At 44.8% G+C, this 19,880-nt stretch overlaps 1 protein-coding gene across 1 annotated transcript in view; it reads left to right on the top strand.

Annotated features, from left to right (window-relative positions):
• The first annotated feature begins 12,043 nt into the window (after positions 1-12,043).
• The window catches only part of GALK1 (galactokinase 1), a 52,468-nt gene continuing 44,631 nt past the window's right edge, over positions 12,044-19,880 (top strand). The window contains exons 1-2 of the mRNA XM_073608133.1: positions 12,044-12,300; positions 14,778-14,967. Of these exons, the coding sequence (XP_073464234.1) occupies positions 12,160-12,300; positions 14,778-14,967 (331 nt within the window). The 5' untranslated portion in view covers positions 12,044-12,159. The remainder of the gene's footprint in view (positions 12,301-14,777; positions 14,968-19,880) is intronic.

Raw genomic sequence — 19,880 nt, 5'->3', positions numbered from 1 at the left:
CAGTACGCTGTAGCCTGTCTGTAAGCAGCCGACTGACTAAGCTGTGAGGGGACAGAGCCTTGCTATGTGTGAGGTACATGGGCTTGGGGGTGGGGGTGTACATGTGACAGGGGTGTACATGTGACTGGGGGGGTTGTACATGTGACTGGGGGGTTGTACATGTGACTGGGGGGGTTGTACATGTGACTGGGGGAGTTGTACAGGTGACTAGGGGGTTGTACATGTGACTGGGGGGGTTGTACAGGTGACGGGGGGGTTGTACAGGTGACTGGGGGGGTTGTACATGTGACTGGGGGGGGTTGTGCAGGTGACTGGGGGGGGTTGTGCAGGTGACTGGGAGGGGGTTGTGCAGGTGACTGGGGTGGTTGTGCAGGTGACTGGGGGGGGTTGTGCAGGTGACTGGGGGGGGTTGTGCAGGTGACTGGGGGGAGTTGTGCAGGTGACTGGGGGGGAGTTGTGCAGGTGACTGGGGGGGTTGTGCAGGTGACTGGGGGGGGTTGTGCAGGTGACTGGGGGTGGTTGTGCAGGTGACTGGGGGGTGGTTGTGCAGGTGACTGGGGGGTGGTTGTGCAGGTGACTGGGGAGTTGAGAGCACTGACACCAGCGCCCAGTACTAAGTATTAATTAAAATTAATTGCATATATTAAGACCCCTGGTGTCAGTGTGCTCTATCTCAGCCCTGGTGTGATGGAGCACACTGACACCAGCGCTGAGATAGAGAGTACTGACACTAGTACTCTTAATATATGCAATTAATTTTTATTGCTTGAATTATTTTTTTTTCCAATTATAGACGTTAATGGGACCTCAGGTCTAGGTTATGCCTAAGGCCTCACAAAGCCTAGAGCCGCCTCTGCCTGTGAGCCACTGTTCTGCTACATGTTTTTAAGCTGCATCTCTGTGGTGTAAAACAATCCTAAGTCCCAGTTGTGCAAGAAGTTAATCAATGCAGATGTACTGTGGAAGGCCAGAGAGCCGATGAACAACCTGTTTCTGGCATATGCCATCTGTTTTGAAGGCTGGGTATGGCTGATTACTGTCAGCATGCTGACAGCTAAACAGCTGTCATTTTGTGGGTTTTGGCTCGGTAAGAGGCTGCAATTAGTGCTGGTGGGGAAATGTTAAAGCGGACCTTTAGTCATTTTTTCAGCTTTCCATCTATTAAATCTTCTGCCCTTGTTGTTTTAACTTTGGATAGTAAAACATTTTTTTCTGCCAGTAAATACCTTATACAGCCCACTTTCTGTTTCTTTTCTGTTCTGTTTCATTAGCCTAGGCTTATGACATCATGCACAGCTCTTTCTCTCACTCTCGTGAGAGTTTGCTGGAGGTGTGTGTCTGTATAAATCCAGGAAGTGAACTGGCAGCAGCTTCAGCTGCCCACAGTTAAAATGGATGCAGCCAGACTCAGTGGAGGGAGATTTGTGCAGTATATTTGGCAAGTACAGAAACACAGTATATATAAAATAATATGCAAAGTGGTTGTAGGGAAGCTTCAGAATGGCAAAGATGTTTTTATTACAAATTATGTGAGCAGACTGCAGTTCCTCTTTAAAGCTGATTATAGTCATTGCCCATGGAAAACATATGACACAATTTGCAATGATGGTGGAACCCTCCTACACATAAAAACTACATTTAGATATAATTTATGTAAGGACCTAAGTCAGGAGTTATATTTAACAACATAGGGAGAACAGACAACTTCTCTACACAGAATGGTATGTTTGGGATTCAAACCAGCAACCCCAGTGCTGCTAGGCAGAAGTGCTAACCTGTCAGCCACTGTGCTGCCACATGTGAAACCCTCCTACACATAAATAATGTATTTCTTTGGACATATAGGTGGTGGAATTACATTAGTCAGGAGTTATTCTTCTTGATTTATTCTGTGATATTTGGTGGTTCTTGGTGTGTGAGTGTAGTATAGTGATGTTACCCTCTGATTTTTGGGAATTACATTTTTATTTCTGATGTTGGTACACACATCACAGTTTTTGGGCTGAAATTAGGATCCTTTAGAAATAATTAAAACACACAAAATTGTGACTCATTTTAGATTTGCATCAGCAATGGTATCGTTATACGTTGGCAGGTTGGCTCTCCTGCGGGAATCGTTGTAGCTGTATGTCGGCACGCACGGGCACAGTTGCACGCTGCAGGAGTGTGCCCGCGGGTTGAATGGACTCGATGTCCGCCGGCGACCTGCGATCGCCTAGTATGTAGGCAGAATGGGGAACAAGGCAAATCCCCGTTCTGAGAGGGGACATGTCAGAGATCTTCTGTTCCCAGTCATCGGGAACAGTGATCTCTGTCATGTCCCTGGTAGCCCATCCCCCCTACAGTTAGAACACTCTGAGGGAACACACTTAACCCCTTAATCGCCCCCCTAGTGTTAACCCTTTCCCTGCCAGTGTCATTTTTACATTGATCAGTGCATTTTGATAGCAAGAATCAATGTAATAATATCACTAGTCCCCAAAAAGTGTCATTTGGGGTCAGATTTGTCCGCCGCAATGTCGCAGTCCCGCTAAATATCACTGATCGCTGCCATTACTAGTAAAAACAATAAAAAATAAATAAAAGTCCCTAAATCTATCCCATAATTTGTAGACGTGATAACTTATGCGCAAACCAATCAATATATGCCTATTGGAAAACTTTTTACCAAAAATATGTAGAAGAATATATATCGGCCTAAACTGATGAATTAATTTTTTTTTTTTTTCAAAACTGTTGCTGTTTGTTTGCCTATAATGCAAAAAATAAAAAACGCAGAGGTGATCAAATACCACAAAAAGTAAGCTCTATTTGTGGGGAAAGAAAGATGTCAATTTTGGTACAATGTCGCACAACTGCGCAATTGTCAGTTAAAGCAACGCAGTGCCGTATTGCAAAAATGGCCTGGTCATTAAGGTGGCAAATCCTTCTGGGGCTGAAGTGTTTAAAAACAAAATAGATGAAGAAGAAGCTCTTTAACCCAGCGCTCATTTTGGTATTTACTATAACTCTTGGTAAAAAAAGCCATGGGAGTTAGAATGAGAGTAGTTTACATGTCTGAGCATGCTCAGTTGTGCTGGCACCTAGTTGTAATGAGACGGGGAATTTATCTCTTCTCAGACTTTTAAAGATATTTCAGTGTAGAAATCACTTTTTCACACAGTTTAAAAGTAGATTATCTTTAAACAATATACCTCATATATCAGTACCATTTAGGCAATTATATCATGCTCTAAACATTATTTCCATGTGCACTACTCCAGGTCCCAACAAGAGTAAGGGTTTGGGCACTATCTGTTTTCTGGGAGCTATAGTAAATTCGTTTTTGGGAGTATTTTTTCACCAGCGCTATAGTGAATTAAACTTTAGCGCTAATTACCGTGATTGTGGTAATTTGAGTGCTAATTAGCATGCTGCACTATAGTAAATGACTCCATTGCTGCAGATAATCAGGTACAACTTATGTAGGAGAATTTGTTTCATCTCTGTGTATCACAGAGGCCAGTCACTTCACTTTGTATATGTAAGGGTTTACAACTACTTTAGACTCCAGGTATAAAAATGTTATTACAATTACATTGTACCAGCTTGAAGTTATAAGTATGTTTGAGCCATACCTGTGGGATTGAAGTAAAAGTGGAGAATCACTGTAGTTGCTGATACTACAATGATAGCAGTCTTCCAGGTCCAGTGCCAAACAGTGGCAGTGGCCGCACCGGCCATTGATTTGTCCAGGGTGCCATACTGACAGCTCCCCTGCTGGCCATGGTGGCTCATAGAGCGTGCATGGAAGTAGCTTCTCCACCAGCAACAATCACGCCCTTAATAACGAGTACCCCTAGGATCAGAGGGGAGCACAGACTTTATTGATAGGCATCTTAAAGGAAAACTTTGTGGAAAGAAATATGGAGGCTGCCATTACCAAGCTACTAATGTTAATGCTAATCACCTGGTTGTTATGTTGACAAGTGAAATCACTGAACAAGTTTGCAGATTGTAAAAGTAAAAGAAAAGCCCTTACCTGCATACTTGTTCTGTGTTGATCATTCAAAATATTGAAGCCAGGGGGCCAACATGACAGCCAGGCAACTGGCATTTTCAGAAGTAGGCGTCAGCAATAGCTGCGTTCGTGTCTGATGACAGGTTATCACTTTCTTTGCTAGGCAGGTAACCACAGAGACATTACAGCAATGTGTGGATCAGCAAAAACACTGAGCGGATTTAAAGAAACACAAGGGCCCTCCTGAAAATGCTATTTCCCTGGCTGTTACCGGCATTGTAAGAGAGTGAAAGCAGTGCAGGAGAATGTGTGTTCAACTACACCAATGCTGGTGGTTATTACTGCGTTCAGTGACACCAATGCTGGTGGTTATTATTGACTTTAATGACACCAATGCTGTGGGTTATTATTGCGTCCACTGACACCAATATTGGAGGCTATTATTGCGTCCATTGACACCAATGTTGGAGGTTATTATTGTGTCCACTGCCACCAATGCTGGGGGTTATTATTGCATCTATTGACAGCAATGTTGGGGGTTATCATCATGTCTACTGACACCACCAACACTGGGGGCTATTATCTTGTCCAATTGCGTCCATTGACACCAATGCTGGAAGTTATTATTGTGTCCACTGCCACCAATGCTGGGAATTATTATCGCATCCATTGACAGCAATGTTGGGGGTTATTCTTGCATTATTATTATTTATTCACCAATGCTGGGGGTTCAATGACACCAAAGTTGGGGGTTATTATCGCATCCATTGACACCAATATTGAAGATTACTATTGCGTCTGCTGACACTAATGTTGGAGGGGGGTTTAACTGCACTGTTGACTCTCCGCATATTTTGAAAAGTTCTTCGGTGTGGGCCTTTTTTGACACGTGTGCAGGAGATCGCACTGTTGCTGTTTGCAACATATATCTGAAGCGTATCAAGCGTGGCCAAAACAGCAACCGCTTGGGCACCACATGCTTGACCAGACATATGATGACCTCCCATGCAGTCTGTTGGCAACAGCACTTAAAAGACCCACACCAAAGAACAAGGCGGACCTCTCCTTGCTCCTCATCAGCTGGGATCTCCAACCCCACTATACCTCCAGTCCTCTCAGAAACCTGCACTGAGAGGAATGAAGGTATAGAAATAGGTGTCCCAAGTACTTGCAGACAATCTGCTAGCGGTACACCAACATCCGATTTTAGCAGGCAAATTTCCCTACCCCAGTTGCTAAACCGTCAAAAGAAATTCGGTCCCAGCCATCCACATGCTCAGCATCTGAATGCTAGCTTGGCCAAATTGCTAGCACTGCAACTGGTGCCTTTTCAGCTGGTAGACTCTGCTCCCTTTCGTGAATTTGTGGAATGTGCGGTACCTCAGTGGCAGGTTCCCAAACGCCATTTCTTTTCACGGAAGGCCATTCTGGCTCTCTACCAGCATGTGGGAGACAATGTCTTGGCCTCGGACAGGGCGGTCAGCAGTAAGGTGCATATTACTGCTGACTTATGGTCCAGCAAGCATGGACAGGGACGTTACCTTTCTTTCATGGCGCACTGGGTAACTCTGCTGGCAGTTGGGAAGTATGCAGGACAGGGTTCAGTATTGTTGGGGCTTGTTCCGCCACCACGCCTCCAAAATGCTGGTAGTGGTGATTCTGCCATACCTCTCTCCTCCACCCCCTCCTCTTCTTCTCTTGCCTCTTCCTCTGCAGATTTGTCCTCTGAACCAGCGGTGCTCCGTAGGCGATCAAGGGGCTACGCAAGCACTCAGGCAGAAAGATGCCATGCGGTGCTTGAGTTGGTCCCGCTTAGGGGACAGGAGCCACACTGGGGCAGAGATTCTGTCAACTCTGCAGGGGCAGGCTCAGAGGTGGTTGACGCCATTCCAGCTTCAGCCAAGAATGGTTGTATGCGACAATGGCACCAACCTCCTCTCCGTCCTCCGACAGGGACACTTGACCCATGTTCCCGTTTGGCTCACGTCCTGAATTTGGTGGTGCAGCGGTTCTTGAGCAGGTACCCGGGCTTACAGGATCTCCTGAGGCAGGCCAGGAAAGTCTGTGGTCATTTCCGCCTGTCATATAATGCCAGTGCTCGGCTGGCTGACCTTCAAAGGGAATGCAACCTGCCCAAGAACCGCCTCATTTGTGACATGAATTTGGAAAGGACAAAGATAGTCAACTGAAAGCACCACATCCCATAATCGACTATGAACTAGGAATACAGGCTGTTTTGCCTATAGGGGGGGAGGGGAAAAAAGATTTTTTTCCCCCAAGGGACTTTTAAGGTGCTCTTTAAATCAATAGTTTAATCAAACAATTTCTGTACAATTATATAAAAAAAAATTTTATTTTATTAAATCAAGATTAAAACATCTGTGTCTCACATGAAAAACTGAGACATGATTCTAAAAATACTTAGACATGAACAATTTCACCTAAATTCATTCACATTATACAGTGTAACATAAAGCAACTACTTAAAGGTGCCTATTAGAGCGAAACATGTCGAGCAAGCGGCAGATTGTCATGGCACCTTTAAGTAGTTGCTTTATGTTACACTGTATAATGTGAATGAATTTAGGTGAAATTGTTCATGTCTAAGTATTTTTAGAATCATGTCTCAGTTTTTCATGTGAGACACAGATGTTTTAATCTTGATTTAATAAAATAAAAATTTTTTTTATATAATTGTACAGAAATTGTTTGATTAAACTATTGATTTAAAGAGCACCTTAAAAGTCCCTTGGGGGAAAAAAATCTTTTTTCCCCTCCCCCCTATAGGCAAAACAGCCTGTATTCCTAGTTCATACTCATTTGTGACATGCCCACCAGGTGGAACTCAACGTTGGCAATGCTGCAGCGGCTGCACACGCAGCAGAGGGCCATCAATGAGTACCTGTGTGAGTATGGCACCAAAACAGGGTCAGGGGAGCTTGGCTTTCTTTCGCCACGCCAGTGGCTACTGATCAAGGATGCATGCACTGTCCTGTCACCATTTGAGGAGGCCACGATGATGGTGAGCAGTGACAGTGCATGCATGAGTGACTCTGTCCCTCTTGTCTTCCTGTTGGAGCACACGCCTCATGGAATAATGGACAGGGCAGAGGCAGAACAGCGGGAGGAAGAGGAGAAATTGCTTACCACTCAAATCCCCCTTTATCCAGTATTACTGCGGGCCAACCGATCACACAGGAAGAAAAAGAGGAGGAGGAAGAGGATTGTGTCAGCATGGAAGTGGAGGATAACACTCAGCATCAGCAGCAGTCTTCAAGGGATCGTTTTCAGTCCCCAGAAACCCATGGAGTTGTACGTGGCTGGGAGGAGGTGGTTGAGGATCGTGTGATCCTTAGTGACCCAGAGGACTCAGGATCGAATGCCTCTGCAAACTTATGCTGCATGGCTCCCTGATCCTGCAAAGCCTGCGAAAGGACCCTAGGATTCGTGGTATCAAGGAGAGGGATCATTACTGGCTGGAAACCTTTCTTGATTCACGTTACAAGGGTAAGGTTGCAGAACTTATCCAGCCTTTGCAGAGGGAGCAGAGGATGAAACATCTTCGGGAGGTTTTGCAGAAAGGTTTGTGCAATGCGTTTCCAGAGCCTGGGAGATTACAACTTCCTGGTGCTGGACAATGTGTTGCTGAGGCTTCGTTCAGTCACAGAAAGAGCGGTGGAGAAGGTGGCCGGCTGACTGATGCCTTCAGACAATTCTTCAATCCTCAGGCCAAGGTTTGATCGGTTCCAGCAACCATTGCCAGCATCTGAATTACATGGTGCAGAAATATCTAGGGGCAAGATCAGACTTGGAGACCTTTCCAACAGAACATCCACTGGGTTACTGGGTCTTGAGAATGGACCACTGGCCAGAGCTTGCTTAATATGCAATTGAGCTACTGGCCTGTCCTGCATCCAGCATTCTTTCTGAATGCACATTGAGTGCTGCTGGAGGCTTTGAAACCGATCACAGAGTGCGCCTGTCCACAGACTCTGTTGATTGGCTCACATTCATAAAAATGAATTAGTCTTGGATCACTAGCTACCAAGCACCTGATGCTGATGTAATCGATTGATTTTTCTATGGATGAGGGATCCCTTGAAGACTGCATATGCTGAGTGACTATCCTATTATGCTGAGTGACTATCCTATTCCTCCTCAATCTTCATGATGATAGCTTCTAAGAATATTTTTGGTTCAGGGCACCACCACCACTGCCTAAGGCCCAATTTTTCTGCCTGTGTTTAACAGGGGCTCGTAATTACAATTTTTGATCTAATATTTCATAGCAGGGCCCATTCCTGCGCTCAACAAGAGTATCTGTGAGGCTTCACAGTGTTGTGCCACCACCACCACCGCCTAAGGCCCAATTTTTCTGCCCGTTTAACAGAAGCATGTAATTACAATTTTTGCTCTAATATTTCACAGCAGGGCTCGTTCCTGCACTCAACAAGAGAATCTGTGAGGGGTTACAGTGTTGTGGCACCACCACCATTGCCTATGGCCCAATTTTTCTGCCCCTGTTTAACAAGGGCGCGTAATTACAATTTTTGATCTAATATTTCACAGCAGGGTCTGTTCCTGCACTCAACAAGAGTATCTGTGAGGCTTTACAGTGTTGTGCCACCACCACCACCGCCTAAGGCCCAATTTTTCTGTCCCTGTTTAACAGGGGCACGTAATTACAATTTTTGATCTAATATTTCACAGCAGGGCTCGTTCCTGCGCTCAGCAAGAGAATCTGTGAGGGGTTATAGTGTTGTGGCACCACCACCACCACTGCCTAAGGCCCAATTTTTCTGCCCCTGTTTAACAGGGGCATGTAATTACAAATTTTGCTCTAATATTTCACAGCAGGGCTCGTTCCTGCGCTTAGCAAGAGAATCTGTGAGGGGTTATAGTGTTGTGGCACCACCACCAACGCCTAAGGCCCAATTTTTCTGCCCCTGTTTAACAGGAGCATGTAATTACAATTTTTGCTCTAATATTTCACAGCAGGGCCCGTTCCTGCCCTCAACAAGAGTATCTGTGAGGCTTTACAATGTCGTGCCACTACCACCACCACTGCCTAAGGCCCAATTTTTTTACCCCCATTTAACAGGGGAATGTAATTACAATTCTTGATATAATATTTCACAGCAGGGCCCGTTCCAGCGCCCACCAAGAGTAACTGTGAGAGCTTACAGTGTTCTGGTACCACCAACACCTAAGGCCCAATTTTCCGCAGAGCGTATAGGGCAGGCCGTATAGTATATACAGACGGTCACCTATTTTCAAACATCCAAATTACAAAAGACTCCTACTTACAAAAGGAGGGAGACAACAGGAAGTGAGAGGAAATCTACCCCTAGTAAGGGAAATTCTCTCCTGTAAGAGTTAATATGGGAAAGAGGTGTCTCCACTGATGCTTTATCACAATTCCTTGTTTCCATAATAACCCAAAATTTTCTAAATCCAATTGTCTTTGGAACAGAAAGTGAGGTGAAATCTTCTGAGCAGGGGCACAGACAGAAAAAGCAAATGTTACAGGGGTGATAACCCTTCCCTATGTTATCCAAAAAGATTAAAAATAGATTTTTTGGCTGGAGCTACCAAAAAAATTTACCTGTTCCAAATTACAAACAGATTCAACTTAAGAACAAACCTACAGTCCCTATCTTGTTTGTAACCCGGGGACCACCTGTATACTGCTGTTCAGAGTAAATAGGGCCTGGGGGCCCCACACCTTTTTTTTTTTTTTATTTGGGTGTGGGGTTCCCCTTAATATCCATACCAGACTCAAAGGGCATGGTAATGGGCCACTTTAAGCATTATTAAAATCACTGCTCCTGAAAAAACGGCCATTTTTAAAACTTTTTTTTGCATTGATACATGTCCCCTGGGGCAGGACCCCAAACACATTTTATGACAATAACTTGCATATTAGCCTTTAAAATTAGCACTTTTGATTTTTCACGTTCAGGTCCCATAGACTTTAACAGTGTTCACGTGTTCGCACAAATTTTTTGCCTGTTCGCATGTTCTGCCGCAAACCGAACTGGGGGGTATTCGGCTCATCCCTAGTATTTATGGTCTATCACAACAGATTTTAGCCATATCTTCTCAACATGTTTTGAGGCAGTGACTGCTTTCTCAGTAGTATTTTAGAGAGCACAATCATCTATAAGTTCAGAGTACAGAAAAAAATATATACATAGAATACAATCAAAGTAATCCATATAATCAGAATGTTTGAGGGCTATTATTGCGTCTGCTGACACCCATGTTGGGGGTTATTATCGTATCTACTGACAGCAATGTTGGGAGTTATCATTGCGTCTACTGACACCACCAACGTTGACCGCTATTATCTTGTCCAATGACACCAATGTTGGGGGTTATTATTGTGTCCGCTGACATCAATGTTTGGTTATTATTGCGCCCACTGAGACTAATTTTGGAGGTAATTATCATGTCCACTGACACTGATGTTGGAGGTTATTATCATGTCCACTGACACCGATGTTGGAAGTTATTATCATGTTTACTGACACCGATGTTGGAGGTAATTATCATGTTCACTGACACCGATGTTGGAGGTTATTATCATGTCCACTGAGACCAATGTTGGAGGTTATTATCATGTCCACTGACACCGATGTTGGAAGTTATTATCATGCCCACTGACAGTAATGTTGGGGGTTGTTATTGTGTCCACTGACACTGATGTTGAGGGTATTAGTACTCAAAAGTCATCAGTGTGTATTGGGATACACTGCAAAATAATTCAATCGAACCAAAGTTCTGCTAGAGCTGCCTTCAGAGACTGAGCTTGAGAGAGAGTTGTTGCGTCCCCAAGATAGGAGCAGAGAGAGTGCGACCTGTGTGAAGATCTGGGACCTGGCTTCTGGAACCTGCTGATCACCAAGCTACTGGGACCTGACTAGCTGCCTGCCAGGAAGCGGTGCGCTGAACTACACATCCTAAATGCCCGCCACACACTGTTAGCCCAAGTAGAGACTGCTCATATTTAACACCCTATCTCCTATTATCTACCCACACTCTTAAAGGGACAGTGCACCACCTAAAGAAGGGCCCCGCTGAAAGCCAGCCAACATTAATTACTAGCCACCAGGCACTTTCTACAATCCCCAGGGGTAACTACACACTAAAAACACTATTAGAGTTGTATGCACAAGGTGTACACCAGGACTCTTCCTATTCCCCTGAATTGGTTGAGGCCGTTTAGAGGCTCTAGTCACCCAGTTCAATTTAACCTTAAGTGCAACCTTAAATTCCTTTAAGTGCAAGTTAGTGGTTTATTGCTCGTTCTTCTATCATAGTACCCTCATGTCTGTGCAATTATCTGTTTGTTGATCTACACCGTATTGCATTCAATTGCCATAATATATTCAATTGATTTATCGCCAAGTTGTTTGTGGCCTTATTCCTGTACATTCTTACAGAGTAGGCTGTTAACCCTTAGTTCCACAGGTGTAAATGGCTTTCAGTCTACGACCAAGTTTGTCAATGGGGACCTAGCAGTTAGCATACCTCCCAACTTTCTGAGATGGGAATGAGGGACACCTACTAGTAAAAGTACGTAGGCATAGGACACACCCGCCGCCACGCCCACCTAAAGGAGAATTGTACAAAAGAAATTGATTGTTTAAACCCACAAGTGTTTATTTTTTTACCACTAATTCCCATTATACTGGCTTTTGGGATTTACAAATGCAGCAATTTAGAAATTGGATTGGATGGGTTTAGCACTGTTAAACACTTTTTGATAGATAAATAGTGCATTTTGTATACAACTATATAGAACAGACTAAATGAGGAGCTATGAGGGACAGGGGGACTTTGTTCCAAATCTGGGACAGTCCCTCGAAATCAGGGACAGTTGGGAGCTATGCAGTTAGTGGGCCCATCATCACCAGTAGCTCTGATTGGAAGAGGGAGGATAACACACATAATTCAGCACTACAACTAGTGTGTACAATTCTCAGCTTCTCTATGGTGAGAGAGCAGCCAGAAGCGCACTCCCCCTGCTGCCTACACTCGGTATTACAGGTACATGATTGGCAGTACAACCAGGAAGTCCAGCAGCCGCTCGGACAGCGGACAGGCTGAAGGCGGTCACATGACCGGTGTGGGCGGGGCGGCACAGTGTACACAGTATGTCGGTTCCAGAGGAGAAGGCACGCCGGGTGTTCTCGGAGAAGTTCGGAGGAGATCCGGAGATCGCGGTGTTCTCCCCCGGACGGGTTAATCTGATCGGAGAACACACTGACTACAATGCCGGCTATGTACTGCCTATGGTGAGCCCCCTTCTCCCCTCCGTACACCATGACAGGGCGGGTCACGTGTCCTCCTAGTCACATGACACAGAGGACAGACAGTGCTGGTTGTAATATCAGGGTCTGCCTCTGGGGGAGCCACACCTAGTACTGGGGGGACACAGCTCACCTGAAGAATGTTCAGCCAGGAGGACTATGAGTGTCCCCCCAGGAGTACACACCCGTGTTCCCAGGACATGCACACACATGTCATACTTTCTGTGCCAGACATTGGTCATTAGGGTTGCCACCTCATCCCATTAACCACTTACATACTGGGCGCTTACCCCCTTCCTGCCCAGACCAGCTTTCAGTGCTGTCACACTTTGAATGACAATTGCACGGTCATGTAACACTGTACACAAATGACATTTTTTCCCCACAAATAGAGCTTTTATTTGGTGGTATTTAATAACTGCTAAGTTTTTCTTCGTTTCTGTCAGTAAATTGTGTAGATAAGTAATTTTTCTCCTGCACTGATGAGATGGCATTGATGAGGCTGCACTGATGAGGTGGCAATGATGAGGCTGCACTGATGAGGCGGCAATGATGAGATGGCACAGATGAGGCTGCACTGATGAGATGGCAATGATGAGGCTGCATTGATGAGATGGCAATGATGAGGCTGCACTGATGAGATGGCAATGATGAGGCGGCACTGATGAGATGGCAATGATGAGGCGGCACTGATGAGGCGGCACTGATGAGATGGCACTGATGAGGCTGCACTGATGAGATGGCACTGATGAGGCTGCACTGATGAGATGGCAATGATGAGGCTGCACTGATGAGATGGCAATGATGAGGCTGCACTGATGAGATGGCACTGATGAGGCTGCACTGATGAGGCGGCAATGATGAGATGGCACTGATGCGATGGCACTGATGAGGCTGCACTGATGCGATGGCACTGATGAGGCTGCACTGATGCGATGGCACTGATGAGGCTGCACTGATGCGATGGCACTGATGAGGCTGCACTGATGCGATGGCACTGATGAGGCGGCACTGATGAGATGGCACTGATGAGATGGCAATGATGAGGCTGCACTGATGAGAAGGCAATGATGAGGCTGCACTGATGAGGCTACACTGATGCGAAGGCACTGATGCGATGGCACTGATGAGGCGGCACTGATGCAATGGCACTGATGAGGCGGCACTGATGAGATGGCACTGATAAGGAGACACTAATATGCCGCATTTAAAAGGTGACACTGATGGGCATTGATGAGTGACACTGATGGGCAGCACTGATAGGCGGCACTTACTGGCATCACTAATTGACACTAATTGCTGGCACTGGTGGGTCTTTACTATAATCAGGGCACTGATTACATGTCTCCAGTAAGGATGAGCTCCAGCGTGGAGTGTGCAAATACGCCAGAGCTCATCCTTAGTCTTCATGTCCCTGGTGAGGAGATGCTGCTGATTGGCTTTACTCTGTCAGTATGAGGCGATGAGAGCTGATTACCGGCATTTCCATGTTTACATGTGACCGGCTGTGATTGGACACAGCCGATCACATGGTAAAGAGCCGCACCCGTGCTGGGTGAGATCTCAGTGCTGGGTCCAATACCAGTGCAGGGTTTGACATCAATCAGTGCTGGGTGACGTGTCATTGTTTAGGTGTGATATCAGTGCAGGGTGTGAAGTCATTGTTTAGGTGTGATATCAGTGCAGGGTGTGAAGTCATTGGTGTGTTGCACAGATCCTGACTCATACAATCATATGCTGTGTATGGGAAGGGAAGTGGTGATGTGATATGTCAGTATATAATGGAGGGATGGGGTGGTTTGTGTGATGTATCCCATTGGTAGCGATTCATTTCATTGCTGTGTGTATTGTCAGTGCGGGGAGTGATGTCAGTGTGGGGTGTAATATCAGTGCAAGGTGTGTTGTCGGTACCAGATGAGTAGAATGAAAAGTCCCCCCTCTCATACCTGACCCCAGTATGTGATTCCCGTGATTAAAGTCAAACGTGTCATCTGTTTCATGTTCTCCAACCTTAGATGAAGTGTCTGTGTTGGTTTTCTCTTATCACCTGGTGATCCTGCCAGTAAGACACTTCCTGTCCTAGGCTGACAACACGAAGAAGAGAGATCTACAGGACTCTCCTTTTCTGCCATTGCCCACCATGGGGGGGGGGTCTGTAGTCCTTGGAAAATAATGTAACCGATAAGGGTGAGCAGGGGCATCACAGGAAGTTCGCAGCACACAAGGCCAGGATCTCCATGTATTTTTGATAACATGTATATTGTATTGTCTCTCAGGCCTTACCTCTCATCGCTGTCATGGTGCGTTGTGTATATGAGGAGGGAGGGGTTTGTAGTACATTGGTAACATGCATATTGTATTATTCCTCCAGCCTTACCTCTCATCACAGTCAGGGTGTGCTGTGTAAGGGGAGGGAGGGGGTTGTAGTACATTGGTAACCTGTATATTGTATTGTCTCTCAGGCCTTACCTCTGATCACTGTCATCGTGGGATCTCGGCGTGATGACGAGAAGATTTGTCTTGTGACCACGGCTGAGGGGGCAGATGAACCCCATAAAGTGGAGTTTGTGGCCCCGAGTAGAGACAATCCGTTGGTCCCCGGGACACCCAAATGGGCCAACTATCCAAAGGGGGTAATCCAGCACTACAGAGGTGAGAGAATGGCACCGCGAGCTCCAACAACCGCTCACTATCTGACCTTTTCTCAATGGGCCTTGATGGAAACCAGCAATACCCGCTGATCCCCGTACACACAGACAGATCCTCCGCCAGTACTCTGCACATACCTGACCTCTCACAGACTCTGATTTCTGGGGTGTTACATAACATAGTACTGTGTCTGCATATGTGGACACGCCATGATATCATCCTGGCCTAGAATAGGATGTAATGTGCAGGGGGGGGGCAGGATGTGTTTCTGTATTGTATGTACAATGCAGTTATCCATATTAACCTATCAGATTTGTTTTTCATTAATGGTGTATTTAGATGGCCAGTTTCTATAAAAGACTGCACTTAAGGGCCCATTTACACGGTTGGACTCTGGCAGCGGATCTGCCTGTTAGCGGGAAATCTATCTGCTGATCCCTGCTGAGCAGGCAGATGACAGGTCTGTGTCTGCTCCGCCTAGGCAGAGTGGACACAGACACAACTCGCTGTCCTCTATGGGTGGTCAGATGTAAACAGACCGCCTGTCCGTTTACGTTTGGCTGTTATCCGATCCGCCAGACGGATAGAGAACGGATCCCCCATCCATCTGTTTTTATCAGATCGGATGTCGGCGGGTGTCAACACACATGTCCATTTACATCAGCTGCTCCATGAAAGGCAATGGAGGGTCTGATCGGGTCCACGTGTCAGTTTTTTTAGGTGGACCCGATAGGTCTGCCCGTGTGAAAGGGACTTATCTTGATATACTGAGTAGCTTATACCTCCCTTTCTTTGTTGGTAATAGACAGAACTCTTAGGGGTCTATTTATAAAACGTTTATTGCACGAATGTCAGAAACAATTGTGCAAGCTGAGCTAAATGTCACCATGTTTTGAATAGATTAATTCCTGTATCATCAGCTCCATCTAGTGGCCAAAATGTGGTATAGTTTTATGAGATACCTCAATAAGAAAATATACCACATTCTGGTCACTAGATGGACCTGATGATACAGAATCAACATAACATATTGACAAATGTCATTTTGATCTGTTTTTTTTTTGTTAAAGAAATTCTTTATTTAGAACACATAGAATTATATTTCACAAAATCAGATATTAGTAGAAGTAATAGCCAGATGTTCATTCCTCCCCTAGGCATATGTCTAATTGACTTTTCAAAATGAAAATCCGTTACCTGCACTGTGTATGTCAGGGTACAAATACTGTGCTTCTGGGGTTCCTAATTTACATTTCTGTCTTTAAATCTGCAGCTTACTTTTTTATTAGTACCATATAAAATACATAGACCTCAAAATATAAAAGACAGTGCTTCCAATACACAATTGGTGTAAGCTCCCAAATCCCCCTCCTCTCAGCACCTATTAGTAGCATAAATAACTATACCATTACATTATAAGTCACAACCATTGTACTTTAATCATATTACATTCAGTAATTAGGTGGTATATCAGAAGTATTTGACTCTCAATCATTTCACAGATGAATTCTGCTTCTTCAGGAGAATATGAGGGTGGTTTATATTTCAGTGTTCCGGGAAGTACAATAATTACAACTATATCCCTAGGATAAATGTAGGATCCCTAGGATAAATGTAGGATCCCTAGGATAAATGTAGGATCCCTAGGATAAATGTAGGATCCCTAGGATAAATGTAGGATCCCTAGGATAAATCTAGGATGCCTAAGATAAATGTAGGATGCCTAGGATAAATGTAGGATCCCTAGGATAAATGTAGGATGCCTAAGATAAATGTAGGATGCCTAGGATAAATGTAGGATGCCTAGGATAAATGTAGGATCCCTAGGATAAATGTAGGATCCCTAGGATAAATGTAGGATGCCTAAGATAAATGTAGGATGCCTAAGATAAATGTAGGATGCCTAAGATAAATGTAGGATGCCTAGGATAAATGTAGGATCCCTAGGATAAATGTAGGATGCCTAGGATAAATGTAGGATGCCTAGGATAAATGTAGGATGCCTAGGATAAATGTAGGATGCTTAGGATAAATGTAGGATGCCTAGGATAAATGTAGGATGCCTAGGATAAATGCAGGATCCCTAGGATAAATGTAGGATGCCTAGGATAAATGTAGGATGCCTAGGATAAATGTAGGATGCCTAGGATAAATGTAGGATGCTTAGGATAAATGCAGGATCCCTAGGATAAATGCAGGATCCCTAGGATAAATGCAGGATCCCTAGGATAAATGTAGGATGCCTAAGATAAATGTAGGATGCCTAGGATAAATGCAGGATCCCTAGGATAAATGCAGGATCCCTAGGATAAATGCAGGATCCCTAGGATAAATGTAGGATGCCTAGGATAAATGTAGGATGCTTAGGATAAATGTAGGATGCCTAGGATAAATGTAGGATCCCTAGGATAAATGTAGGATGCCTAGGATAAATGTAGGATGCCTAAGATAAATGTAGGATGCCTAGGATAAATGTAGGATGCCTAGGATAAATGTAGGATGCCTAGGATAAATGCAGGATCCCTAGGATAAATGCAGGATCCCTAGGATAAATGCAGGATCCCTAGGATAAATGTAGGATCCCTAGGATAAATGTAGGATCCCTAGGATAAATCTAGGATGCCTAAGATAAATGTAGGATGCCTAGGATAAATGTAGGATCCCTAGGATAAATCTAGGATGCCTAAGATAAATGTAGGATGCCTAGGATAAATGTAGGATACCTAGGATAAATGTAGGATCCCTAGGATAAATGTAGGATCCCTAGGATAAATGTAGGATGCCTAAGATAAATGTAGGATGCCTAAGATAAATGTAGGATGCCTAGGATAAATGTAGGATCCCTAGGATAAATGTAGGATGCCTAGGATAAATGTAGGATGCCTAGGATAAATGTAGGATGCCTAGGATAAATGTAGGATGCTTAGGATAAATGTAGGATGCCTAGGATAAATGCAGGATCCCTAGGATAAATGCAGGATCCCTAGGATAAATGTAGGATCCCTAGGATAAATCTAGGATGCCTAAGATAAATGTAGGATGCCTAAGATAAATGTAGGATGCCTAGGATAAATGTAGGATCCCTAGGATAAATGTAGGATGCCTAGGATAAATGTAGGATACCTAGGATAAATGTAGGATCCCTAGGATAAATGTAGGATCCCTAGGATAAATGTAGGATGCCTAAGATAAATGTAGGATGCCTAGGATAAATGTAGGATGCCTAAGATAAATGTAGGATGCCTAGGATAAATGTAGGATGCCTAGGATAAATGCAGGATCCCTAGGATAAATGCAGGATCCCTAGGATAAATGTAGGATCCCTAGGATAAATGTAGGATCCCTAGGATAAATGCAGAATCCCTAGGAAGCGGGGTGTACAGGGTAAACCTTTATTACCCCTGGCTGGGATTCTGGGAGTTATCTCCTAATTCGGATATGAAGATGGTGGTTTATCCTGTGTGCTATCACTGATGACCTCACAGTGGGTAGTTGAACCACACCACGTTTAGAATTTGGTCCCAGAATGATGGAGTTCATTGGGGAGAGAAGTGGAAGAGTTTACAAGATAAGTGTTGGGGTTCCTTGTGATATCTCTACCCCTCTATGTCCCTGTGTTTTTGTCCTGGGGATCGATGGATTTTTCAGTCATTGTGCTTGTTTCTCGAAGCTTTGGAATATAAACCATTCTGGTCACTCTGCTGAAGAAGAGGAGTTCCTCCGTGAAATGTTTTGAAAGTCAATTAGTGAATGTAATATGACATATGTAATATGGTCATTTGAATTACAATGGTTGTGACTTTCATGAGGAATTCATGTAATAGTATAGATCAGGGTTAGCAACCCCTTGATCATGGGCAGGTGACAGACTGTGATCCTTCCTTGCCAACCTGGACAGGAGAAGCGGTAGGGGTGGCATTTCTGGAACCAATTCCATTTATTTTCCTCTTGCAGCAGCTGAAAGTCAGCTTTTTCTTCCTCTCCCTCCTGCTAGCATTCAGCTACTGCAGGAGGAAAATACAGGAGATTAGTACCAGTAAATGCCACCTCCGCCACCTCTCTTGTCTCCGTTACTCTTCTTTCTGCTGCTTGGGCCCCCTAAGTGCTCCCCTGGCGCTCCCCCACCACAGAGCTGCTGGCTTTCCTACTCTTCTCTCCCGCCAGCTGCTGAGGGGGATCGTTTCAGGTTGGAGAGCAGGAAAGGGCTTATAAATTACATATTTATTCTTCCTTTTCTGGTACCGATTCCTTACAGTGTTCATTCATAACTGAAACATAGTAAGCTGTATTTGCTATGCTTCAGTTTGTGAATGAACAGGAAGCCGCTCAGCACAGAGCACTTCCCATTCATATACTGTCCATTGCAGCTGAGACTCCTGAGAAAGGGACTGGGAAGTCTCTGTCCTCCCAACAGGGCTGCTAAAAACCTGTAAAAAAATGATATTGTAAAAAATAATAAAACTGTAAATTAAAAAAAAAAAAATAAAAACAAAAAACTACTGACATCCTCTGCCCTACTGACACCTTCCATTGCTCCGACTGATGCCATCTTCTGCCCTACTGACACAAACTTATGCCCTACTGACACGTCCACTGCTCTACTGGATGACACCATCCACTGTCCTTCGGACACCATCCACTGCTCTACTGACTGATGCCATCCTCTGCCCTACTGACACGTTCACTGCCCTACTGGATGACGCTGTCCACTGTCCTTTTGACACCATCCACTGCTCTACTGACTGATGCCATCCTCTGCCCTACTGACGCCGTCCTCTGCCCTACTGACACCAACCTATGCCCTACTGACACATCCACTGCTCTACTGGCTGACACCATCCACTGTCCTTCGGACACCATCCACTCCTCTGCCCTACTGACGCCATCCTCTGCCCTACTGACACGTCCATTGCCCT

Source organism: Aquarana catesbeiana, linkage group LG12, assembly GCF_042186555.1.
Source record: "Aquarana catesbeiana isolate 2022-GZ linkage group LG12, ASM4218655v1, whole genome shotgun sequence".
Classification (NCBI taxonomy): Eukaryota; Metazoa; Chordata; class Amphibia; order Anura; family Ranidae; genus Aquarana; species Aquarana catesbeiana.
This window is presented reverse-complemented; position numbering and strand designations above follow the sequence as displayed.